The sequence below is a fragment of the Pan paniscus genome, chromosome 2, assembly GCF_029289425.2.
Source record: "Pan paniscus chromosome 2, NHGRI_mPanPan1-v2.0_pri, whole genome shotgun sequence".
Taxonomy (NCBI): domain Eukaryota; kingdom Metazoa; phylum Chordata; class Mammalia; order Primates; family Hominidae; genus Pan; species Pan paniscus.
Genome location: NC_085926.1, coordinates 54,997,833 through 55,024,940, shown reverse-complemented (window position 1 = coordinate 55,024,940; position 27,108 = coordinate 54,997,833). Strand labels below are relative to the sequence as shown.

The following is a 27,108-nucleotide window of genomic DNA, read 5'->3' as shown; positions in this document are numbered from 1 at the left end:
TATGACATATCATTGAAAATCTTTTCAATGTGATAGTCATGTTTTAAAGCTTTAATGCTGGAAAGAAATTGGTTTTTATGATGCAGAAGTTACTTCTACCATGTTTCTGAGATGCAGAAGAGGAGGCAAGAAAATACAGGGAGGATGTGGCTGGTTTTCCTCTACTGCTGCTTGGGTATGACTGTGTTGAATTGAGATAGGAAATATTTTGACTTGGGTAATCCACAGTTTTGTGCATTACCACCCAACATGGCAAGATATAAGGAAGTAAAGACAACAAGGGAAAACTTGGGGAAAAATAAGATGAAGAGCCTTCAATCTCCAAAGGGAAGAATATGACCACTGGTGCTACTCTCACTGCAGAGTGGAAAGCTGACTCGTTTAGAAATTAAACAAAGCCCATTTGAAAAGATTGCTGATTATTTCATGGGAAAATGAATCCTATTGATTTACATGTTTTAAACAAGATTGAGTATGGTAGTTTGGCAAGAATCTATACAGCAGGAGATACAAAAATATTTCAACAAATTAGCATATGCTTGCAAGTTAAGTGGTTAAAAAACTTACATTTTAACACCTACAAATTATATTATTCATGACACTAATGTACTCCCACTGACAAAGTCTGTATCTAATTTGTGTAATGAAGGATCTGGTCACTGTTGAGTATGTGTATTCCCAGATCCAGATTTCCAAATTTCTTGTCAACCAAGAGCTCAAGTAGACCCAGGAAGTGGCAAAAATCCAAGAGCTATTTTATCTAGGACAGTCTCATCAGAGCAAAAAAAACCTCACCATCTACTTTTCCTGACTGAAACTATTAGTTTTACCTTCAAGGCTGAGAAATCTCGAGTAAGGAGTCCTGTGGTTTTCCTGCATCCCTGTCAACACAGATAGGTTTGTGGACTGTGCTCCATAAAAATGTCTTCCATTTATGAAGCATTTATTCTGCACTATGCACTGTGCTAAGTATGAAAGTAATACATCTTTTTTTTAAACCCACACATAGATCCTAAGAGGCATGGACTATGCTTATAGCCCTCTTGGAGATGAGCAAAGTGAGGGTTAGGGCATTTAAATAATGTGTTAAGATCTTTGCACTAGTAAGTGTGGTAGCCCAGACCATAGTTCAGTCCCAGAGGCCACCTTCTTAGCCTTTACTCAAGGAAAATGCTGTGTCCCTATTGTGCAATGGATCCATTATACAGGTCATTTCCAGAAGCCTCACTTGGTAGAAACACCTGCAGGGCACTCACTGAGAACAGTCTAAAGACTTGTGGTAAATCGCCCACCCAGCTTGAGACCTCAACAGGAAATTGGAGTCGTTCGTTGGAAAATGGAATCCCTGAACTATGGTTTTCTGAACTGTAGCCCACGAAACATGTCAACACAGCTTCGAGACCAATTACTTTCTTTCAGCTTTGCAGATAAATGAAAGGTGCGTGGGGAGAAGCGATGAGAGAAGAAAACTGTAGCCACAGCTTTTGGGGCTTCCAGGAAGATGAGCAAAGCTTGTGTACAGATCTCAAAGTGAAACCGACGGCAATATAATTTTTATGAGAAGTGATGAGTGATACTAACTAAAAAAGCACACGCTAAAAAACAAAAACAAAAACCTAATTTACCTTAGAAATTAATATTTTGCCAACATTGAAATGTTGAAATGAAAATGTTACATGTGTTTAAAGTTTTATTTTTGGTTAATTATTTTTCTTAACTGGTTCTAACTATTTATTTTGCAATTGATTCTAAGCAAGTCTTTGTGAATCTCTTTCTTGGCAAAGGGGGCTGGGTAATCAAGAAGGAAAGAAACATACTGGAAAATAGTAAAACATTACATCCTTTTTAGATTCCAATTTTGTCCAACTTGTTGACAGTCACAAATGCCCAGAAAATATGGGCTGAGTTGTTTTCGATTGCTGTTTGAATAACAGATTAATTTAATAATCAGTGGGGTATTGGATGACAAAAATTATTGGTTAGAGCAGCCAAACCACCAACCCTAATGACATTCTTATGTAAATTCTTATTTTCTTTTAGGCTCCTGCATTCTTAATAAACCCTATATTTTTGAAAATCCCTTTAAAAACACTACATACTGTCCCTGTATATTATAATAGATCTGTCTATGCTATAGACATACAAATGTCCACTTTTGGAGTTGCCAATTTGAAGGTTTCTATTTAGAGTAACTGAGTCACCTCTTGATGTATTTTCCATACGAAACCATCTAATGATTCTGGAAACAGGACACAGAAATGGAGTAGGACGCAGCTCAACTTTGTTCTTCAAAGACTTCTGAAGACTGAAAAGACTTCTGCTATATGGGTAGAACCACCTGACATGATTTACTTAGTTCTAGCAAAATGTTTAGACACCAGGGTCAGCGGATCTCTTCTAAGAGATGGGCAGATTGTTAATGACAGTCCAAAAGCAAACTGCAGCTGAAGCCTGTTCCCGTGGGAAGTGCTCAGTTCTTTGGGATTGTTGCTCTATGGTTTGCCATTGCTTGTGGAGGAAAGTAATCGCTGCCTTGAGACTAGTTTGTAATGGACACGGTTCTGTATGTTCCGTTGCGGAAGGCGAGATGTTTTCCTATGAAAAAGATCTTACTGCGTAATTTCTGAAATACTATAATTTTCACCAAACTCAATTTCCAGCGCACTCCTGGCCAAACGCTGCAGAATTGTGTTATTTTTGAATGTCATTGCCCCTGACCTGAAGTTACCTACAAAGTTGGTCAAAAATTAGTAATTGTCTTAGAGAACTAGACCTGAAAAATCTCATTCCTTCCAGGGAAAGGTTGATAAATTTCTATGCGAATTAGATGTAAAGCAGAGGTACAGATTCAGCTTTCTGGATGCCACCAATCATACTGGCCATTGTACATCTATGGGTCATCAAGAAGAGTAAGACAACAAAAATCAAATAACATCATTTTCCTCCTTAATATATCGCATTCTGAGAATACAAAGCTCACAGAAAATGCCAAACAACAGCTTCATAAATACTTTGATAAATACTCAAATATATCTTCTAATAAACTGTATTTCATAAAATGGAGCAAGGAGGGATAAAGAGAAAAGAATATGCAAAAGACAAGAATAAAAGGGTTCCACTCTTCAAAAGCACTCAACGAAACTGTTTATGGGTCCTTTTTTATATTGTATAAACATTAAATCGTAATTATATAACAAAGCTTCACAAAGATTTTTGGATTAGGAATAAAAGTAGTCTTAAATTGATTTCTCATCCAACTAGCTACCCCAGTGATCTGTCAATTTCTAATCTCTAAAAAGAAGAGGAGGAGGAAGAGAACAAGTGAGTTGTTTGCTCTGTTAGGACCAGCGTGTGCGTGTGTGTGTGTGTGTGCGTGCATGCGCGCTTAGCGGTGAGAGAGAAGGAAGGGACAAAGGGGTAGCAAATGGCTGTCTGAATGAGGAGTTTCTGTTTCAAGAGGCCACCATGTCATTTTTCCCATCATCTAGAATCTGATCATTTTTACTCTTTTCCTTAAAACCTTTCAGTGGTTCCATACCGGTGTCAGGGTACTTAGCATTTGAAGTCCTTCAAAGGACTAGTTCTCTTTGACAGGATCAAAAGGGCAACAAGCCCTAGGCCTTGATCAGCCCTTGTCCCCTCTGTCATCTCTCCTCACCCACAACTCTCTATTCAGCTTCCTGGAACTTCTAACGATGTGTTGACCAAACCACAATTTCTCTCATCTCCACAATGCTCTTCTCTCTGCCCGGGTGTGCATACCCAACTTCTCACCCTGGTGGTATTGTGTTAGGTGCTATTTCTTCCAGGAAGCTTTTTTTGACCACCTAAGCCTTCCTTCTGTGACCCCCATGTAACATTTACTCTCTAATCATGGCACTAACCATGGAGTATTGGCATTGCCTGGTTACTCATCTGCAAACTCCATGAAGGCAAGAATTTTGTGTGTCTCATTCACCACTGTCTCCTCAAAGTGCAGCCCAGTGTCTGGGATGCAAGCAGACGATCAAGAAATGTTTACTCAAGTCCTGAGCTATCTTCACATTTTCTTCCTATGACCCTAATTTGTTTTCTGAGTGAATTCCTTAGAGACCTCCTTCAAGATCATTAATAAATCAGCCCTCATATCTTACCTACCAAATTGCCATCTCACAAGTTAGCAATAAGAAACAGGCAAAACCATTCCATGATGTTAGAAATCAAGAGAGTGGTTATCCCGTGGTCAGTAAGGTTACACTTAGAGGAGGGCAGGTGTGGGGGTCGGTGCTTCTGAGGAGCCTGTAATGTTATTTCACTTCCTAACCAGGGTGCTGGTTATGCAGGAATATTCACTTTGTGCAAATTAATCAAGCTGCAAACTTACAGTTTGGACACTTTTCTGTAGGTGTGATGCTTCAATCAAATGTTTACTAAAAAAAAAAAAGAAAAAGCCCAAGTCCCCATTTCTGTCCCCACCCAGACTCCCGGGGCTTTATTGTTCTGCTTCTGCAGTGTATGACTGACCTGCCAGGTGGTGGTCTTGAAATAAAGCTTGGAAAGGAAAATCCTCCAATGCCTACAGTGTCTTTTCACTGCTGCTAGCACACTGTGCAAAGCTTTACTCCACTTACTACCCAATCTCCTGTGAGTCTTCAACCCAACGTCGTATTAGAGAGCTAAAACAGACTAGCCATGACTGATATAAATCTCTTCAGCTTCAACTATGCTTTTTTTTTTTTTTTGAGATAGAGTCTCATTCTGTCACCCAGGCTGGAGTGCAGTGGCGCAATCTTGGCTCACTGCAACCTCCGCCTCCTGGGTTCAAGCAATTCTTGTGCCTCAGCTCCTGAGTAGCAGCTGGGATCACAGGCGCGTACCACCCTGCCTGGCCAATTTTTGTATTTTTAGTAGAGACGGAGTTTCACCATATTGGCCATGCTGAGCTCGAACTCCTGACCTCAAGTGATACGCCTGTCTCAGCCTCCCAAAGTGCTGGGATTACAGGTGGGAGCCACCGCGCCCAGCCTTCACCTTTGTATCTTATCCATCTTGGCATTCCCCAAAGCACCAGCACAGTTTCTAGACCACAGCAGGAATGCAATGACCTCCTATTCCTACTGAATGAAAGGTAGTTATTTCTTTAGTTTGAAATCTTTAGGTCGCTTTCTTTAATCCAACTGCATTTATTTCTTTATTTTCTAATTACGTTTTCTAATAAGGAAAAATACTGCTTGCTCTACCAATGTCCTATCTTAGTTCTATTGGTTTTCTCACTTAGAATAGAAATAAGAACCCTAACTTGCTCTACTAAATATGACTGTGCCTATCTTCACTAAGAGATACTGGCTGCCTCATAGAGTTTGTAGTTATGATGACTGAGGGTATAGTATGCATTTGGTCAAAAAGGATCTCAATCATTATAAAACCAGTAGCATTTACCTCACAAAACCATAGAGTCATGAATTGTCAACAACCCTTCCATCACACACAGCCTGTGATCATATCTGAGACATATATGCTATACCTTTTTATACAGGGAATTCTACAGTAGTGAAATAACATTAGACTGTGGAAAGAAATATTCACATTTCAGCAGAATGGTTTACAGGTGTTAAAAACTTTTTATATATTTGGTGTTATGTGTTTCCATCTATTCAGGCTGCTATAACAAAATATCTCAGAGTGGGTAATTTATAAACAACGGAACTTTATTGCTCACAGTTTTGGAGGCTGGGAATCCCAAGATCAAGACACCAGCTGACTTAGTGTTTAGTGAGGGCTTGTTTTCTGCCTCAATGATAACACCTTTTAGCTGTGTCTTTACATGATGGAAGGTCAAACAGATTCCCTCAAACTTATTTTATAAGGGCACTAATACCTTTCATAAGGGCAGAGACCTCATGATCTAATCATCTCCTAAAGGCCTCTCTTCTTAATACTATCACATTGGGGATTAGGTTCCAACAAGGAGATTTTGGGGGGACACCAACATTCAGACCATAGCCTTATGCACATGTTACATGTGACTGTTTACTGAGTACTTAATCTGATTCAGGCATTACGCTAAATTCACAACACACATTTTCTCACTTTAACTCCTATAACAAGCCATGATATGCTTACTATTATAATCCCCCAAATCACCCAGGAATAAGCAGAACTTCATGGAGTTAAGGTTTTTGTCCAAGGTCAAAGAGTGAATAATTAGTGAAGTCAGAACTCACATTCTGAACCCATTGCTTCCAAGGCTCCTGCATGAACCGTACACTTCAGTACTTTCTTGTGGTGGATCTAGAATGCCCCCAAGTCAGAAAAACAAACTATAACATGGTAGACTGGGCAAATGTGGAAGCCATCCTGCTCTAAATACTCAGACACACTAGATGAAATAGTAAAACAAAACAAACATGTTTAAATACAAAAGATCTTACAAGAGAAGACACTTAAAGCTAACTTGTAAATTTACTGCTAAGTGTAAAAAATGGATAATCTGGCACTCTCTGAGGCTCTGAATAGGAAAACCAATATTGCCCATGAGAAATCAAACTTCAAGCCTAAACTACATGCTGCTTAGGAAAAACATGTATTCTAATTATATGGTACAGAAATTCCTAAATACAAAAAACTTACATAACAATTATTCCCAGGCAGTCATTACTAATAGGATACATGATAGAAGCCAAAATGCAAATATATTGTGAAGAGAAACTCAAATTCTATTCTGTTCCCAGAGAAATAATATTTAATAGTAGAGATCAATTCACAGTTAAAAATGACAAAATACATGAGCCAATAATCTAACATGGAAAAACACAGATAGAAGAAAAAAGAGGATTGATACTCCTAAAATTTAAACTATTAGAACAATCTTAAAAGGTTTTTATAATTTGGTACAGAGAACCTAAGAATAAGACTGTATAAAAGAAAACATATATTTTTAAGAGAAGCAAATGAAATGTCTAGAAATAAAAAGCTCAATAGATTGTTTAAGCAGCAGACCAGACAGGATCAAAAGGAAATTAGTGAACTGGAATATGAGTTTAAAGAAATTACCCAGAATAAAGCACATAAAAAATAGAAATGAATTTATATCTGGAATCACTTCAGTGAAACCTCAGAACATTCGAGAGAGACTGAACACTGTAAAAGCCATCAGAAACGGGGGAGAGTTCAGACTACCTACAAAGGTACAAGGCTAAAAGTGAGAAGACAATGGAATATCTTAAAAATATTTTAATTTTGAGGTTATGGAGATAAACCATCACTGTTGAGTACATACTAAATTTGGGATTTTAGACAAAGAATGAGAATTTATCACTCTCAGATCATTCTTGGAAAAACTTCTGAAGTACTGTAAAACAAAAAGCAATGTTTTTTTTTAAATTAAAGAGTAACTATAAACATATAAAAATGCAGGTAAACATGTTATTTACTATAGGCAGCAGCAATAGTAATAATTATTTCATGGGTTAAAAACACAGTAGAACTAGAAGGTTAGAAAATATTATTTGAAAGAGATGTGAGGTAATCCAGCTTAACAAAATCTAAGTTTTTGTTTGTTCTGGAGGAGAGAGGAGATCCTCACCAATTGAAACATCGTAAAAAGGCAAAGGGCAACTACTAAAGGAATAGTGTGTACTTTACATAGAGTATGAAAAAAAAAAAGGAATAGAAAAACCCAATCAATCCAATGGAAGGGAAAGAAACGAAGAAGAGAGAGGAAGGAAGGAGGGAAGGAAGGAGGAAGGGAGGGAGGGAGGGAAGGAAAGAAAGAAGGAAAAAAGGAAGGAAGGAAGGAAAGAAAGAAGGAAGAAAGAAACAAAGAAAAAACATGAGGAATAAGAGCATATAAAATGATGGTAGAAATACTCCAAACTTGTTGGTAAGCACCATAAATTTTAAAAGATTAAACTATCAGATAATAGAAATAATAAAAACTTCAAATCCAGCTATATTCTGTTTATAAAACAAAATCCTAGTGCAAAATGATGAAAAAGGGTTGAAAACGGAGGGAAAGGGGAAAATATGGCTAGCAAGTATTACCAAAATAGAGCTAGTGTACCTCTGCTATTAGCAAACCAAATAGACATTAGGGCATAAAGCACTTTCATGTGTAAAGAGGGTTATTACATAGTGATAACAGGAATGATTTCTTAGGCAGCTATAATAATCATGAACAGGGATGTCCATGGTAAGTAACATAACTTCAAAATACAGAAAGCAAAATGAATTGAATGGCACAAAAACGTCCATAAGCCTGGTGAGAGATTAACTGACATCTAAAATAGACTGAAAATAAAGGTAGGTTTGAAACATAATTTGTACACTTTGTCCAAAGGACACACATTGATCCCTGTACCCAGCTATTAGAGAATGTAACTTGCTTTCAAAAACATGTGGACAAGGACTGGAAATACAAAGCAAGTTTCCACAAATACTAAAATAGATGTGTTATACAGACCACAAGGCCATTTAACTAGGCTTCAGTAATAAAAAGGATGGCCTCAACTCCCATATATTTGGACATTTTAAAACATGATTTAAGCATTTACAGATCAAAAAATGGTAAAAATTAGAAACTTGTTAGAGATGAATAAGAATGAAGGCTATATATATATATATATATATATACACACACATACATATACATATATATACACATATATATATACACATATATATATATGTAAAATTTAGAGATGCACTGGAATGCAGAGAGAAATGTATACCTAGACATATATATGCTTATATCTATATACATATAAAATGAACCTGAAAAGCTAAGCATCAAAGACAAAATGTTAGAAAATAAAAAAACAATGTAAACTCAAGAATCATAGAAGAAAGATAAAACACATCTCTGGCAGTATGGAAAGGGAGAGAGAGAGGGAAGGAGGCAAGAGGAAAGGGAGCAAGAGGGAGGATCAATTAAAAACTTTAAAAGGGGGCAAAATCACAAATACAGTAACATTTTTAATCAAAAGAAAACACTATCAACAATGCCTGCAATAACCTTGAAAAATGAGATGAAATAGGCAGTTTTCTAAGAAATATAATCACCAAAACCATTTCAAAAGGAAAAAGAAAATCCAGAAATATCTAACCACAAAAGAAACTAATTTCATAGTTGTAAATTTATACACACACGAAAAAACACACACATACAAATCCCACCAGTCACTAATAGTTTTATAAGTTTTACCAAACCTTCAAGAAACAGATACTGGATTCCATCTTATATTAAATGCTACAGATATTACAGAAAGAGAGAAACTGTAAGTAATTTTGTGGCAATAAAATGACCTTAATAGGAAAGCCAAATGACAGTGCAAGGAAGAAAACGTATCGCCACTCTCCTTTTTGAGCATAAAAACAAAAAGTTCATGGTGTAAGTAAATTGAATCCAGCAATATGTGTGATATATTATTACTTTTTTTTTTTTGAGACGGAATCTAGCTCTGTTGCCAGGCTGGAGTGCAGTGCCGAGATATTGGCTCACTGCAACCTCCACCTCCTGAGTTCAAGCAATTCTCTTGTCTCAATCTCCCAAGTAGCTGGGATTACAGGTGCCCGCCACCATGCCTGGCTAATTTTTGTATTTTTTAGTAGAGGCGGGGTTTCACCATGTTGGCCAGAGTGGTCTCAAACTCCTGACCTCAGGTGATACACCCGCCTTGGTCTCCCAAAGTGCTGAGATTACAGGCGTGAGCCACCGCGCCTGGCCTGTTTATGACAATGAAGGTCCATCCTGAAAAAGCAAGTATATTTTCACATTAGACATTCTACATACTATTAATATATAATATATACTACATATAAAGTATGTAATACATACATACTATACATATGTAATATATACTACATAGATTATGTATAATACATATACATATGTATTATATATTTATTTTATGAAAATAGAACCACAAAATATACATTATAGATATCATGAAATAATACATACATATGATATGTACATATAATACATATATTATACATATAAAAACCCTATCAGAATTCATGGAAATTAATAAGCTAATTCCAAAATTAGTATGCAAGAGTAGAGTCAAGAATAACCAAGAAAATTTAGAAGTATTTTATATGTATATATATATTTCATGATTTAAAATTTTAGAAATATTAATGTAACATGTTAACAAACTAAGGAAAATTTTTTTGTAATGGATGTTGAATTTTCTTATAAAATTCAAAATCAATTTAGATTTCAACAATAACAATGGCAACAAAAATTCTTACAAAAGTTTTCTTTAGCCTTATAAATTGTTACTACCAAAAATCTACAGCAATTATGGAATTAATAGTGATGGTTGCACAACATTGTGAATGTACTTAATGCTCCTGAATTATACACTTTAAAATGGTTAAATGGTAAATTTTATATTCTTTATATTTTATGACAATAAAAAAGTCCTTTAGCAAACATACTTGACATGTAATTATTGGAGGCACTTCCTTTAAATCAGGAATGACACATGGTTGCCTAATCTCATCGCTTTTATTTAACGATGTGTCAGAAGTATAGTGCAACAAAACAGAAAATAATAATTAAGTATGGAGATTAGAAAGAAAACGTTTCACAAATGATATTACTGTCCATGCAAAAAGTCCAAGAGCATCCATACACAAACAAGTCGATCTCAAAGAGCATTTAGCAGTGTGTTGGATACAATATTCAATATACAGAAATCAGTGATATGTTCATATACTAGTTATTACAAATTAGAAAAGTAGTTTTAAGTATATACTATTTATGATAGAAGAAAAACTATGGGGTGTGTAGGTATAAATATATAAAGTTATAAAATTGTATTAAAAGGCATAGAAAAGGCATATAACTAAAGACATATACTTAGTTTATTATAAAAAATAGTAATTATCTTTAAATTGATCTATCACGTACAGAAATTTTAATCAAAACCCTATCAGAATTCATGGAAATTAACAAGCTAGTTCCAAAATTAGTATGCAAGAGTAAAGAGCCAAGAATAAATAAGAAAACTTAGAAGAATAAGGAAAGGAGCTTGTTCTCTTAAATACCAAGTCATATTATAAAGCTATAATAATTAAAGAGATATGGTATTGATACATAGGTATTAAGAAACCATAAGATCTGGAAACAGATCTGCATATAGATGGGAACTCAGCCCATGACTAGACTTATTAAAAAAAGAAAGAAAGAAAGAAAGAAAATTTCTACGCATTGTGTGCCTGTAGTCCCAGCTACTTGGGAGGCTGAGACAGGAGGATTGCTTGATCCCAGGAGTTTGAGACCAGCCCAGGCAACACAGTAAGACCCCATCTCTTAAAAAAAAAAAAAAAAAAAAAAAAGGCATCTGTAAAGAATCAAACCATAGAATAGGAAGACCCACATACAATGCATACGATTGTAAAGAAATAGTATCCAAAAGAGAAAGAACACCCAAATCAATAAGAGTAGATCCAATCACCCAGACGGGAACTGCCCAATTGAAATAAAGAGGTCAGAAACCCCAAATAAGCAATAAAACCATTAAAAGAGGCTCAACCTCATTAGCAATCAGGGAAATGCATACTCAACCACCAAGAAACATTTCCAATTTATCAGGTTTGGTTAAATCCTGAAGGCTTGTGCCTTCAGTAAAGATATGTCAGGACATTCTTGAACACACAGTTCAAACTGCCAACCGTCAATTAAGAAAGCACCAATTAGGACTTTCTCAAAACATGAACAAACTGACCTACAAATCTCCTATACTGCAGGATGTATTTTCATGCATTCTGAATGCTTCCCAGTGTCTAGAATATCTTATAAAGCCAAGTGGTGTTTCTTCCAAGCTGATAGAAATACTTCCTCATGCAAGAGGGCAGCCATGTTTTCTATTGGTGTAACTGTGCCTGCAAGTCACACAGACCCATCTGGGAAAGTTCTGTGCTGAGCAGAAAGGTGTAGGGGGTTAGAGGGTGGGGGGATGGCTTACTTGGAGCAGTCTTCACAAGCAATATTCCCTGTAGTCTCCTTGATGGTGCGCTCAGAGACGAATGCTGGATATTCAGTATCACAAGGCTCTAGGGTCTGTTTCAATTTCTGGGCTGTAGGGATAGGGGAAAAAAAAAAGGTAAAGAATTCAAGGCACATGCTCAAAATTGTGACTGGCAGCCCACAGCAACCCAGAACACAGTTCCGCTTCTGCTGCTCTGTGATTTTTCTAGCACAGCATAATGCATTATTTTCTAATTAGTGAAGTGATTTCATCTGCCAAGCAACTCTATAAGCTATAATTCCTCCAACAGTTGTGTTGGCTTGATCAGCTATCATTTATGCATCACAAGAATTCTACTTTCTGGGACAACATCAGTCACTGGGTCTCTGACCTCAGACTTACTCAAACTTAGCAACAACACATATGTGTATCTGAATAAATGTATAAAATATAAGTTATACCATATTATTTAGGGTGAGACAAAGGTCATTATACAATTGCATGGTTTTATTATAGAAAGAAAATTGAAATATGAAATAGTAAAATACGTAATGTCTTTGAAGCACAGCCATGAACCAAATCCTACTATTATGAAGCTCTCTGTCCAATAATACACCATGTCAATTTTAAAGCACTAAATAACCCTGGTATGTGGATGAGCACATAGTAGGCACTCGGTAGAGGCTTGGCAGTTGATTGTCCAGTGGGCAAGATCCAAAACCTCACTGGGTCTCAATTTTCTTATTTGTAAACTGAGGATAATAAAGTTCTATCAGAGGTTGATGTGAGAAGTAAATAAAACAATGTATATTGAGTACTTAGTACAGTAACTGGAACATAATGAGTGTTAAGTAAATGTCAAATAATGATAATAATAATAGCAACAACAACAAAGATAACAGTAGCATTCTAATGAAGCCATTTTGACATTATAATGATGACAATAATGATAGACACTATAGCATAGTGGTTAAAGGTGAAGGCTCTGAAGTAAGAGAAGTTTGGAGTACCAATCCCTGCTTTGCTACTTCTAGCGAATCCTCACTGTTCTCACCTGTAAAATGGGGATGCTAGTAGCACAGGTACTCTTCACAGGAGGTCTACTTGTTAACATTTCCCCAAGAGAATGTTTGTAGATTTCCAATACCAAAGTTTGTACAAAGCCTTCAGCTATTGTTTTTGTAGAAAAAAAAATCTTATTTACATTTCAATTCCAAAATTCAATGGGATTTTAACAAAACTATGTGTGAACAAACTCTCATGTTACATTCCAAATATAACTGGTTGGTGGGCAGAACTACGGGAAGATATTTTGTCCACTGGCCATGTGGGATGCTGCTGGCACTAAGCAAGCCATCAGTGCTACTGCACACAAAACAACTGCTGGGTAACAACCAAACACTTGTGGGGTGATCAGGAAACGATTCTAAGCATTTGTAGTATCCTAGCAATGATGGTTTCTTATATGTAGGCTTTTCGATGAGGTTTAATTATTTTGAGGAAATTGGTTGGGGGTTTGGGGTTGGAGCACAATGCATTGTAATCTTTGTTATTTAAAACAAAAGGAAGTAGACTCTTCATCAGCTCTTTTAGTCAGGATACAGAATTTTCAGTAACTGGTCACTGACATTAAGGGGAAATGTCTATAGTAACCTCACAGGATCGTTCTGAGGAATAAATGAACAAAAGCATGTACAGCTCTTAGCAGAGTGAAGCCTGCATGCACGTTTGCCCATCTACATGCATACACACAGCCTTCATGAAATGCTAGTCATTAGCAAATGTTACCATCCACAGGCCAGGGGCTGGCTAGCTATGTAGTAGCTAAAAGCACCAATTCCAGGCAGTGAATCCTGCCACTGCTGTGTGACAGCAGGTAAGCTTTTAACCGTTTTACACCTTAGTGTCCTCATCTGCTAAATGGGAATAGCAGTACCAAGCTTGTGTGGTTGTTTGAGAATCAAATGAATTACATGGACAGTAGCTGGCACGCTGTGAGTGCTGCTTAAGTGTATGTTTTTACTACCACCATGACTCCTGCTGCACTCGTGCTATTTCATGGAGTCAGGCTTTTTGAACCATCACCTTTTGGTAGAAAAGGCAAGCAAATGGCTGCCTCTCTGACTCCTGACTACACTGATTGTACAGTGCTGGTAGTCATTCTCCAGAAAGGCCAGGTTTCAGACACTATCCCTCTGTCCCCAAGATGCTAGCTCATTGGAGGGAACATTAAATGCCTGCTGAATACAAGAATGACTCTCTTGAGTAGTGTTTTCAAACAAATAAAATAGAATAAAATGGACCAAAAAATGTGAGAACCTCTGTCCCTTACGACACATTTCTTTCTTGCCTTTCAGATGGAGGGTAAGGTGAATTTTAGGTGCTCCAGGCCCAACAGTAACAACACAGAAGAGGCACGTGGTGGGAACATCATTCTCTTCCCAAATCTTTTTCAGTGCGTCTGTTTTGTAAGAAGGACATCTTTGTTTGATAGTAGGGAGTTTCTACCACCTTTCTATCTTTTTCACTTCTTTCTCTCATTTGCTCTCCTCTCCTTTTAAGCTGAAGAGGCCAAACACAAAGCTCATAGGATCTGGCTACAATTTGGTAACACTTTTTATTTTCATGGTTCTGATTTTTACAACAGATTTCTCTGTATGGCAAGTCATTCTGGTTTTCAGTTTATAAAACTTTCTTTTCATATTTAAATTATTTGAATTTCAAAAAGTGAGTCCCTTGACATGAAATAAAAGATTTAAGTATACAATAGCTTCGGTTATAAGTGGATGTGGCACAAGCATGCAGATGGAATATAAAAAACTAATGATGGCATAACAGCTACATTTATGAAGAAATTGCTGCGTTCCAGATGCTGTCCTGCTTAATATGAATTAATTTATTTAACAGTAAAACATGACAAAATTAAAAAATAAACTATGAGGTATGAACAGTTGTTATCTGTTTTGCAGATGGTGAATGGAGGAAAAAGAATGAGGGTAAATTGCCCAAATTCATCCACTGAGTATGTGGCAGAACCAAAATTTGACCTTGGGCTGTCTGGCTCCAGCATGTATATGTTTAACTGCTCTGTGAAGTTCGGCCAATGAAAAAAAATAAGAAAGGTCTTTGGGTCAGGCTGAGATAGGCAGCACACGTGATTTGAATAAGCCTGATAATTGCACCATCTCTAATTCTAATTGTCTGGGCCCAGTTGCAATGGAATGAGTCCAATACTCTCAATGGTGAGACTCATTTGGCTCTGATCCTTTCTGGAGATGAAATTCTTTTTCCTTTGACAATTGTAGGGCACTCCATGCCGATATAGTGATAAACCGTTGGGTCTATTTGCAGCACGACTATTGGCTGGAAGTTGCTTGATGTGCTTTTGGGAAACGTGAATTATCGTGTAAAGCCATGGCCACATTTAATTTAAATAACATGGCTAGGACTTACTTTGTCTAGAGTGCTATGGAAAACACCACATATATGTGCAATTGCTACTATTTATCTATGGAATTTCAAACCAATAACTGAGGCTGCTTGCAATCTACTGGATACTGTTTTTGTTGTTGTTGTTGCTGTTGGAGACAGAGTCTCACTCTGTCACCCAGTCTGGAGTACAGTGCTGTGATCTCGGCTCACTGCAACCTCCGCCTCCTGGGTTCAAATGATTCTCCTACCTTAGCCTCCCAAGTAGCTGGGATTATAGGCATGCACCATAATGCTTGGCTAGTTTTTTTGTATTTTTAGTAGAGATGGGGGTTGCACCATGTTGGCCAGGCTAGTCTCGAACTCCTGGCCTCAGTGATCTGCCCACTCTGGCTTCCCAAAGTGCTGGGATTACAGGCGTGAGCCACCGTGCCTAGCCATATTGGATACTGTTTTAACTCTTAGGCATTCAGAACTCACATCTTACAAAGCTGTAGGTATTCAAGGATCACTGAGCTCAGTTTGGCTGATTCCTTCTTTTACAAGAAGGGAAAAATGAGGTTCCAGAAGCAGACACTGCCTGCCGTGGGTCCCACAGAGAGTGACTCATCACAATCATCAACTCACACAGCAAACCACCACCACCTTCACCATCAATCTTCACTATGCACTTACTACATGCCAAACCCTGTGCCAGGCCCTTAGCATGGGCAGAATCTTCATCACCACAGAATAAACAAGCCCTTGCTACTGTCCCATTTTGCAGATGAAGAAACTAAAGCTCAGAAACGAAGACACGTGCCCAAGGTCACACTGCAGTGAGTGATGGGGTCCAGATGCGAGCCAGGCCCTCACATCCTGGAGCCCACACTGCTGTGCCTCCTATCCCAGTTACGCCGATGTCACCATGACCTATCACCCACTCACAATGAAGCACCCAAGCGAGTGTCCGCACAATTGAATTTCTTTAATTTTCCCTTAGCAACAAATGTCCCTGATGAGAAAAACTGACTTGGGTTCACAGTAATTATGTGCAGACAATTGGGATTGAATAGATTTGCCATTTGAAAAGCCTTCCTCTTCTTTTGTTTCTGTGAATGCACCCCTGTTCACAACCGGGTGCCAGAAAGCTCTGTTCTCTTTGTGCAACTTCACCAAAATGATACCTTTGTGATAATCAAGCAGAAATGGGCTTCCACAGTCCCCTTCATTAAGGAAATGGAGCAGATAAACAGTGTAATTATGGATTCCATTTTTAGCTAAAACAAAGACGTATGTCTCAGCTCAGGGTCTTTATCTATTGAGGGAATGGTAAATTTAGAATGAAGAAACCTTGCAAGCCAATAGCATATGGTGCCTGGAACATTTCCCTCCTTACGCTGGGTCTGGGATTTATATTTACATTTAATAAGATATCCCAATGACAGCAACCCTGTAGATGGACGAATTCACCTTTGCTTGTTTTCTTTTCTTCATCCATAAAATGGAAAAAGTCATATTGATGCCCAGCAGAGGGCTGTCAGCTGGAATTCCAGTGCAGTAGCTGCAGCTCTCGCTGTCGTCATTAGCTGAGGGAGGTCTTGGCTTAGGTCTGAGTCCACTGCCTCTTAGCTGTCTGACTTAGGTGCTTCAGAGAGGCTTGGTGGCAAATTCTAGCAGTCCCCACCCCTCAGGTATGTTGAACGGATCTGAAGATAATCTATGTGCCAGCTCTCTGGAAATGGCAAAGCACTTATGTATCAGCACACCATGCATCAATGATGCAATTATGTGACAAGGTCTCTCTGTAGTCTGTGGAAAGGAGGTCTCACAGTCTGGCAGTGGGAGTCAGAGGACATGCTGAAATGATCTATTTGGGGTCCTTTCTACAAATCTCCTTAAGACAGAAAATAGAGAACTGAAGCACCATATTATTCCTTTCAGCTAAAAATTGGACCACTTTTGGTCCAGCTGGGGTGGGGGTGGTGAAATTGCAGAATGGGAGCCTTCACAAGTATCTCTCAACGTCATGGGTGCAGAGACCATACCTGGCTCCCTTAGTCACTGTCCCCTACTCTGCACCCCTTGGTCTAGGCCACGGTTTCTCAACAGTGGCATTATCGATATTTTGAGTGGGATATTTCTTTGTTATGGGGGCTGTCTTGTGTGTTGCAGGATATTTAGCTGCATCCCTGGCCTCTATGCACCAGATTCTAATAAGAACCCTCCTCCTCCATGCTATGACAGCAAAAACGTCTCCAGCCATTCCCCTGGGAGGCAAAACTGCCCCATTTGAAAACCACTGTTCTAGGCAAAGATCATAGTGAATGGCATTCAGTAAAAACTCTAGAATCCATAGGACCACAATAACAGTATGACTAGATGTCTGTGGTGGCAGGTCACAAAGAAGGGAAACAGGCCAAGGCCAGGATGAGGGAAGTGGGAGTGAAAGCAGACATGAAGAGAAGGGAGCGTCTTCACTAGGTATGAAGAAGAATGCCAAAAAGAAAACCACTGAAAACAACAAGCCTGCTGCCTTCAGCCCTGTGCAAACTCCTAAGAAATAACCAGACATTTCGGTTAAAAAAAAACCACCACCACCCAAAGCGTGAGCGCCCACCCACCATGCATGGAGTACTTGCACAAGGGCTTGGCACGCATTGCTTAGTTCACTTCTCACAGCCACATTATGTCTATTGTTTCCTCTGTTGACAAATGGAACCAAAGTCCAGAGAGACCAAGTGACTTGCCCAGAACCTCACAGCAGGCAAGAAGCAGAGAAAGGCTACCCAGGGTTCCTAACCACGAGGTTCCAAAGCTGCTCCGGCCTCTCAGAGCTCACAATCTGATTCAGAGGGCGAGGGGATTTGTCCCCAGGGCACTGGTGCCGCAGAGACAGCAGCCATTTAACCAACTTGCAACTCATTTTCCTGGGCTCTATTGATTTTATTTTTTTTAAATCTCATTTTTTTTTCACTCCTATTAGTAAAATTGTAGAAAAGTGAGTCAAATAAGAAAAGCGAATGGTAAAAGATAACCAAGTGCGCATTTAGTAGGTTCTTTCTCATCTTTCTTTTTTCAAATCATGTGCAATTTTAACAAAAGCAAGTTGACACTACAGGTAAGATTTCCTTTCGGGAACATGACAGTCTTCTTTTCCTAACTCATATGTTGGTGTTTGTTTATTGACTCCCTATTTCCCATACCAACTACTGACCCTAATTAGCCCCATATCTCCTTCCTCCCACCATTTTATGTGTTTTTGTGTATATACGGTTTTGTTTCCTGGGTTTTGTCTTGTTTTGTTATAATTTCATGAGCATTTTTTAATTTCATCAAAAAGTTTTCAGAAACAGAATCATTTTTCTTTCTGTGGATGGGTTGTAATTTATTTTAAAATGGCCTTTAGTGTTAGACATTTAAAGAGTTACCAGTATTTGCAATTATAAATTCCCTGGTGATGATCATCCTATCATAGAAACCTTTGTTCCCATCCAGGTTTATGTCCTCAGGCTGAATTTCTATAAGTGGGATTTGGGGCACTGTCACTCAGAACTCAACCCAGCAGGGAGGAGCAAAATTGGGTCCAAGTCCTGGGGGTCACCAGACCAATGTGCATGTGTGTGGATGAAAGCAGCACACAGGGGCCCTGCTCCACTGGGCTGTCAGCCTCCCAGGGCAGAGCCAAGCCTGGACAGGCATGGATTAGGCTCCCAGTTATCAGAGAGCAAACTATGCGGGCATCAGCAGGGGCAGAACTCAGCAGATTCTGCTCCATCTCATGTTCTAAGCAGAAATCAGAGAGTTCCTGGATTCCGGCAAAACGAGCCTATGTGTAAGTTACAAAGCCATGACTATAGTGACCCTAATGGTCATGCCTAGCACCAGAAAGATTTGTTAGGATATTGAATCAGCAAAGATAAAGCACCTACTGTGTGCTCAGCACCAGTTAGGTGTTAAGAGAGAACAATGTTTAAGACATAGCTCCTACCATCAAGAAATTCTAGGTTAGTGTAAAACACAAACAGTGAGGCAATAATGGTAAAGAAGAGATAGGATAACGCATGAGCTGACTGGGGCAGGAGCAAGAAGAAAATGTTCATTCTGCCTGAGGGAGTTGAGGGAATCCTCACAGACTGGGATCTTAAGGGAAAGGAGAGGGAATGTTAGATTAAAATAGATCCAGCACCTGGGGAAATGCTGATATGCGACTAATCAATCTCTTTTTTAAAAGACAGACAGTTAGAAATAATAAGAATGGTAATAGCCTACTAGTCCCTGGCCTCCCAAGTAGGAAAATGAACATGAATGAAGGAAAGAAAGAACAGAGTGTATCTGAGAAATAGCACATGAGTGGGCAGGCCTGGGGCAGACTGCTGGAGCCAGCGTTCATTAAGGATCACTGGATTTGTAGGCGATCATCATCATTGTCATGGTCACAGTGTCACCACCATTATAATTATGGATACTCTTTCTTTTATTTATTTATTTTCCTTCCAACTTTTATTTTAGGTGTGGAGGGTACATGCAGGTTTTTTATACGGGTCAACTGCATGTCTCGAGGGTTTGGTGTACAGATTATTTCATCATCCTGGTAGTGAACGTAGTACCCGATAGGTAGTTTTTTCATCCTCACCCTCCTCCCACCCTCCACCTCAATTAGGCCCCAGTGTCTGTCGTTCCCTTCTTTGTATCTATGTTTACTCAATGTTTACCTTACTTATACATGAGAACATGCAGTATTGCTACTATTTTTTGAGGACTTATGTTCCAGTCACTGTGGTCAGCACGTAATATGATTTCTCACAGCATTAAACATACATGCACACACACACACTCCCTTTCTAAGATAAATATTATTTTTCCCCATTGTACTTAGCATAGGGAAACTGAGCCTTGGACACAGATCAGCTGATATGCCCAAGGCCAACCTCTAAGCTGGGACTGAAACGTATTCTAACTCCACAACCCATGCCTCCAAGAGTCTCTACTAATTACACCCTCCTCAAATCATCAAAGGTATTTGAGAAGGGATAGTAATGTGGTCAGATTTATGTTCTATGAGGGTAACTGTGAAAACAAAAATAGAATGGCTGGCTAATCATTCATTTAGCCTGAGACACAGGCAGTGTGTCTGTCTCCCTTCTATTTCAGCATTGCCCATGAGCTTTCTGAAGAATTTACCTGTGCAATGTATGACCTCAAAGCCTTAGTTAAGGAAACAGGTCAAGATGTACATTCAACGTGGGTTGAATGAAGCCTGTGGAATTCTGTGTCAGACTGGATAGCACAGCACTTAGCACAAAGGGTGGCTTTTTGCTGACAGAGATGAAAAATCATCACTTTGTCCTGGGGAATTTTCTGTGAGCCAGCACATCCCTGATGAAAAGTAGCCAGTGAACCCAGCGCTTATCCCTCCAAGCTGGGAAACAGAAACCAGTTGCTGCTCACCTTTAGCTGTCATATCGGAGTGCCACCAACTGCAGAGGTTAAATTCCACCAGGAACCTAAACAGATCGTGGAAAAGCCCAATGTTACTTCGTCATCCATGCCCATATCACAGAACAGTGACTTTCTGTATTCTTTGGCATCGCTTACCTCATTTGAGAACATCACAATTTGGAGATATCAACACAGTTGGCTGAGTTACCACTAAATTTTCACAGGGGTTTATCTTTCTTGTGAAAGGCTATTTTATCCCTAAAGCCAGGTTCACCTAGACTCAAAGATTCCTAGATGAGGAATAACCTGCTGTATAGGCTGAAATACTTTTCTCGTATTGTTCACCAGTTGTTCAATCTTAATATCATCTAGTTTGATTCCACAGTAAAAAGCCAATTTCTAATAAGCTTCTCTTCCCTTAGTTCAGAAATACAAATAGAATATTCTCCTCTACCAAGACTATGAACTGTAGTAATAAAACATGCTTTCAAAATGAATACTGTGACTCGAACTTGTTTAAGCCCCCTCTGTGTGTGTGTGTGTATGTATAGAGGGAGGTGGAACAGACTTCTCTCTATGAAATTATGCCACAATGCAACTTCATAAAAATCAACATTTCTCAATGGCTGGTAAAGACTACAAAAATAATATAAATTATCCTCCAAAGGATGAAGAGAAATCAAAATTTGGTCATTTGTTTCTCAGGCTTATGGCTACTATTCCTAGCAGCTCTCTCTCAATCAAAATCCCACTATTATCTGTTAATGTTCTTTCTCTGCCTCCTGTGTATATGGATAATTTACTTCCCATTTGAATTCACAAACTTTATTAAATTAATATAGGTTACATTAAGTTAAGAGGACAGTGACTATCCATCAAATGGCATGAAATTTGCCTCAAACCCACAGAACTGGAGTCTGTAGGAAATAAGCAGGGGAAATAAGAATGAGAGAGTTTGGTGCAACTTAAACAATCTTGTTTACATGTTCATCTATGTAATTCTTCCCTTTTGTGTGACACGGTGTTTCTGTAATGTGTCTAATATCTAGTCTGAAAGTCAAAACTTTCATCTTTGTGCCATTTCAAGTGTTATCTAAGTCATAGATGCAACCAGCACCTCCAAACAAGACCATAGTTTGACAGAATAAACAATGAAATCATACCTGAGAAAGCCCCCAGCCCTAGCTGACAATCTCACAGGCACCCATTCCTGCACAGGCCAAGACAGCCAAAGTGGCATGGTGGACAGTCACAGCAGTGTGCTCTTCTGACCACAGCCCACCCAGGCTGCAGAAAAATCAGCCAGATATCCATGTGAAATTGAGCAGTAACCACAATAAGTAAATTTGTTGTGTATTGCAAATGATCTGCTAAACGATGACCTAATAGCATAAGGAGTGATGAAGAGTCACTTAATAAAAGATCATTTTTTGGTCTCTGTGTTCAATATTTTGAGATGTTCAATGAAGTTATCTCAGAGTACTAGGAATCTAATGGTTATTGAAAGCATGACTCACAATCTCTTAGATCACTTTATGATACAAAAGGGAAAATATTAATACTTTTCAAAAAATGCAGCAGATTTTACTTACAAGACAAGTTCTGTCATGATCCATTTTACTGCAGAGAGGAAGGCATTATAAGGCTGAAGAGAAGAATTCAGTTCATTAAAAACAATGTAGTGCACACAAAATTTGTAGCTTAATTTAGGGCTTTACATAAGGACAATGTTATTCTTCTAGAGAGATTGATATCATGTTAAAAAACAGTGGCGTTCTAGCTAAGTGAAGAAAATTGTTGGATACTGTATCCTAAAACAAACATTTTAAAACTTTGAACTCCACTCTAGTGAGATGTGATTTACAAGTAAAATAAACCTGATCTAATACAAGGGTTATCAGTGGGAGGAAAAAGGAAGTTCAGCACCCGATGCTTAAACCTTTACCCTCTAGGGGCTAATATTTTGAAGCTTAATGCTGAGGGGGCTGGAATCATATAACTAATTTCAAATGGTAATTTACAGGGCAGCCTCTTGGAAAGGTGATTCCCTGTTCTCCATCACTGTATGTCATTCACTAAAATAAGCAAAAATTGCATACACCTGATTTTAATGCCGTCCATGAATTATGTAGGATTTAAGCTGCCTTTTCTCACACTTACATATTTGGACTTGAAGAAAATGATAACCATATAAACATGTGATTTTATCCTTGCTGAAAATCCCTTTCACTCTATAAAAGAAGGCACTGAAAGCCTAATCTTTATTTCAGAATATTTTAATTAAAAAAAGCAGTTGGATTGTTTACTCTGTGATATTTCCTATGTGGATAATTCAATTTCCTGAATTCTGGAAAATACCAAGTCTCCCCCTCAGTTGGTTCCTTGTACCTAGCTATGCCAGTTATGTGAGTGGTGGGTGAACTTGAGAGACAGACAATGACACTGGCAAATCCCGGGCTCTGGGCTCCAGATGTCAGGTCCAGAAGAATCTCAGAACCTTTTGTGGTTGCCTTTAGATATCGGAGAATTGAAATGCATGCCAAATCCTTGCTTCTGCAGCTAGAGCTGCTTAATCCCACCTTCTGAGCATTTTAATTATAAGAACTAGAACTAAGAATGGAGGAATTATCCAGTTTTAAATGAAACAAGAACAAATTTACATGCCCCCAGTCATTCTCAAAACTTTCCCAGTCCGGCCAGAAAGTAAATGAGCAGAACAACAACAACAACAATGCTGAGGCTCTTCCCAGCCCACCCAGATTTCAGACTTGGTGTATCTCTTGCTCTGGTTCAACCGAGTGCTTCCACATCATTCCTTGAATCACAGTGTTCTGGGCCGCCAGGATTAGGGTCAGATAAGGATGTGAACTTTTAACAGTTGCCTGAAACCACACTTTGCAGTCCTGCGGTTTTGCCATTACATTTTACGGCTTGAAAAATAATCATCTTGCTTTCAAAAAGACCGGGGTGGTCAGACTATGGGACGATGTTGTGTCTTTGTATCTGCTGGGTGGGTAATGTGCGTCAGGGGAAGGAGAGAGTGAATAAAAGGATTAAGGAAGCTTTGGAGGTTGCGGGGGAAAGAGGGCAGTAGCAGGGGCAGCTCGCTCTGAGGCCAGGGGAAGGCACTCAGGCATTCCATGCCAGGCATTGGCTCAATATATGAGTAAACAAAGGGATTATGCAAATACAGGATTAAAAAAATTTAAATGCAAATTATCATCTAAAAGCATAAAGCCACTGAGCTTTTAAATCTAATGGTGAAAATATATCTTGGGAACCTTTAATGTCTGGAAATATTCATGCTAAGGTTAGGGGAGTTGGGTTAGAAAGACATAGTGAGTCTCACTAAAAAGCTGTATTTTTCAAAATATTCATTTTAGTTGCCTCTTAAAAATTTGCCAGCTCTGAATCATTTCTTGCTCCCTCAGTGTAGGAGAACTGTGTTAATTATCTGTTTTTTAAATAATCCCCTTGTAACATCTTACATCTGCAAATTAGAAAGTATGCATATTTTAAAGCCAAAATGGCTTTTAAGTGTTGTGTTTCAAACAAAATTTTAGGTTAATTTTTGGTACTTACAAAATAATAACATTGTAAGGGTTATATTTAAACACATATGACAGACTATCCAGAGGTACACTATGTCTGGTTTTTTTCTGTGTTTTTAGGTATTGCTGGCCAAATTTACATTGTCTACACATTGTAAATTATATTTTTAATTTGGGAGTAAGTGGTAACAGTTAATTTCTGGCCATCTGAAAGCCAGTTTCTAATGGTACAACAATAGCTATGCTGATTGATCCTCATCTGTGACATCACCAAGGAATCAGCTCCAGGGAAAATGATGCTGAAACCCAGTGGCATGATTAGGGGAGAGGGAATATCTGTGATCAAAATGGGAATTAGGGCAAAAGCTCACAACTCTGTTACAAACTAAAAGGAAAAGTTCTGTTGAACAAAACCAAGTTCTTTTATATACAAATGAGAGAATTAACAAAACTTCTCCCTTTTTCCATCTGTCACAAGGGGCTGCTGCATTAATCCATCAAAGACTTTAGATCCATTTCTCATTCATATAATTACTGGATTTGAGTTGAAATAGCAGTGGCTTTTTAAAATTTTAATTTAATTTAATTTAATTTAATTTTTTTGAGAGGCAGGCTCGCTCTGTTGCCCAGGCTGGAGTGCAGTGGCATGATCTTGGTTCACTGCAACCTCCTCCTCCAAGGTTCAAGTGGTTCTCCCGCCTCAGCCTCCTGAGTAGCTGGGATTATAGGCACACGCCACCACGCCTGGCTAATTTTTGTATTTTTAGTAGAGACGGGGTTTCACCATGTTGGCCAGGCTGGTCTCAAACTCCTGACCCCAAGTGATCCAGCCACCTCGGCCTCCCAAAGTGCTGGGATTACGGGCATGAGCTGCCGCGCCCGGCCTGAAGTGTTTTTTTTTTTTTTTTTTAAGTGAGTAAAGTCAAAATGTTCATGATTTTGCAAAAAGATAAACTTGATTACTCCAAAGAGGAAGATAACACTCAGACAGGGAGAAAGACAGAAATGTGCAGCTGTTTTCTGAGTGACAGCATAGTACTTACATCCACGAGGCCATGGGCGCCATCGCTGCTTTCCTTGTTGGCTCTACACATGGCTTGGTAGTCATAAAGGGTAATTCTACAGGAAAGAAATGGAAGGGAGCTTCACTAAATGAGAAAACACGGGAACCAGTTGATGCTATGTACTACAAGGTGAGCAGTCACTATCATCAAGTGCAACAGTGACAAACACCATGCAGCCCTAACATGGATGATGAACAAGGAGCCTGGCAAAGGCCAGTGCTGGAGGCACAGTCATGTTATCACTTGGAATTTGAAGAACAAAGGGAACGAAGGTATTGGAAAGGGTAGAGGGGGATGAGGACCCATCTAACTTGACGAAACAGTCATTTGGTCTGAACAAGGATGGTCTGCATTGAGCAAGATATTCCAAAGGGAATGTGCTGTTCTGAACTGGATTCTAAGACCCGGATGGAATTTACTTGGGCCATGTCTCCAAGGGACAGGAGAACTAAGAAGAACCACTTTGGGATAAAGCATGGCAGGATTCTGTTTCTCAAGCACCAGGAAACAGGTTTGGACCAGGATAAGCCCTGTACATTGACAAAGTGTAGGAAACCAGCTGGCTTACTAATTGTAATCCCTACTCCTTATTGTCATCACCATAAGAGTGAATGTACCTTATTTTGAAAACAGCATAGCTTATGAAACAAAAACAAAGTGGACATTTTTTTCCTACACTGGTGATAAAAGTATGGCTTTCATCCCAATTATGACCTTTACTCTGTTGCAAAAATGTTTTACTTTAACATTATTCAATGTATTTTAATTCCCCCATCAACAAAGGAAAGGTGAATGGCAATTTCTGGTAGCATGTGTTAGGACTCAGAAACCATTACGCCAAAATATGGTGCTTTGACTTGAAGCAGTCTCAAAGTTTCTCCGACCTTGCTGCCTGTCTCCCTTACCACACAGTCTCTTAATCCTCTGTCTCACCCAAACCACAGGATGCAGTTGTTTTCTGAAGTTCCCTTATCTATCTAAAAGCCAGATCTGCCAAAGAGGAATACAATTGCCTTTCCTGACATTTCATTCACCAGAGAAGAGAAGATTACAATTCATATTACAGAGGAAGAGATTGAAAATTAAACACCACACCTAGAGCCCAGGCCAACTTCTTCCCAAATCATTGTCAGCTCTCCATCCCATTCAATTTCCATTGAAATTATTTACTAACCATTTAGGCCCACTCGTTTCCCCCTCAAAATCATTTATTATCCCTCAAGTAGCCATATTTCCCCCTTTTCCCTCCCCTACGAAGACGGGCATTTAAGCATCTGTACCCCATTGGGTTACTGGGTAACCATTCTACTATGATTCCCCTGTGTTGTCCATATTAAAATAAATTTTGTGTGCCTTTTTTTCCTATTCACCTGCCCTTTGTCAGTTCATTTTCAGCAAACCTTCAGGGGGTGATGGGGCAAGCTCTCCCTCTTTGCCCCTACACATGTTCCAGTATTTAGATGGTATGAACATCCTATCCCATGCTTGAAAGGTATAGCCAAAGGAGTCTGGCATTCCCACCCTTCCCTTCGGCATCCCCTCCTGCCATGAGTAGCAGCCCAATGGAGAGACACGTAAAGTCGAGCCTGAGTTACATAACAACTGCCAGATGAGATTTTAAACACTTTAATACATGTGCTTCTACATGACTGGATGAAATTCTCTCCACAGGAATTCCTTTCTAGA

At 38.9% G+C, this 27,108-nt stretch overlaps 1 protein-coding gene across 3 annotated transcripts in view; it reads right to left on the bottom strand.

Moving 5' to 3' along the window:
* The window catches only part of CACNA2D3 (calcium voltage-gated channel auxiliary subunit alpha2delta 3), a 951,279-nt gene that overhangs the window by 41,614 nt on the left and 882,557 nt on the right, over positions 1–27,108 (bottom strand). For all 3 annotated transcript variants that reach the window (XR_004670571.3, XM_003818723.8, XM_034956678.3), the window contains 4 exons: positions 25,402–25,477; positions 22,400–22,452; positions 20,817–20,872; positions 11,955–12,066 (listed from right to left, as the gene is read on the bottom strand). Coding sequence is in view for 2 of the 3 variants with exons in the window: in XM_003818723.8 (XP_003818771.6) it covers positions 11,955–12,066; positions 20,817–20,872; positions 22,400–22,452; positions 25,402–25,477 (297 nt within the window). In the remaining variant the exon portion in view is untranslated. The remainder of the gene's footprint in view (positions 1–11,954; positions 12,067–20,816; positions 20,873–22,399; positions 22,453–25,401; positions 25,478–27,108) is intronic.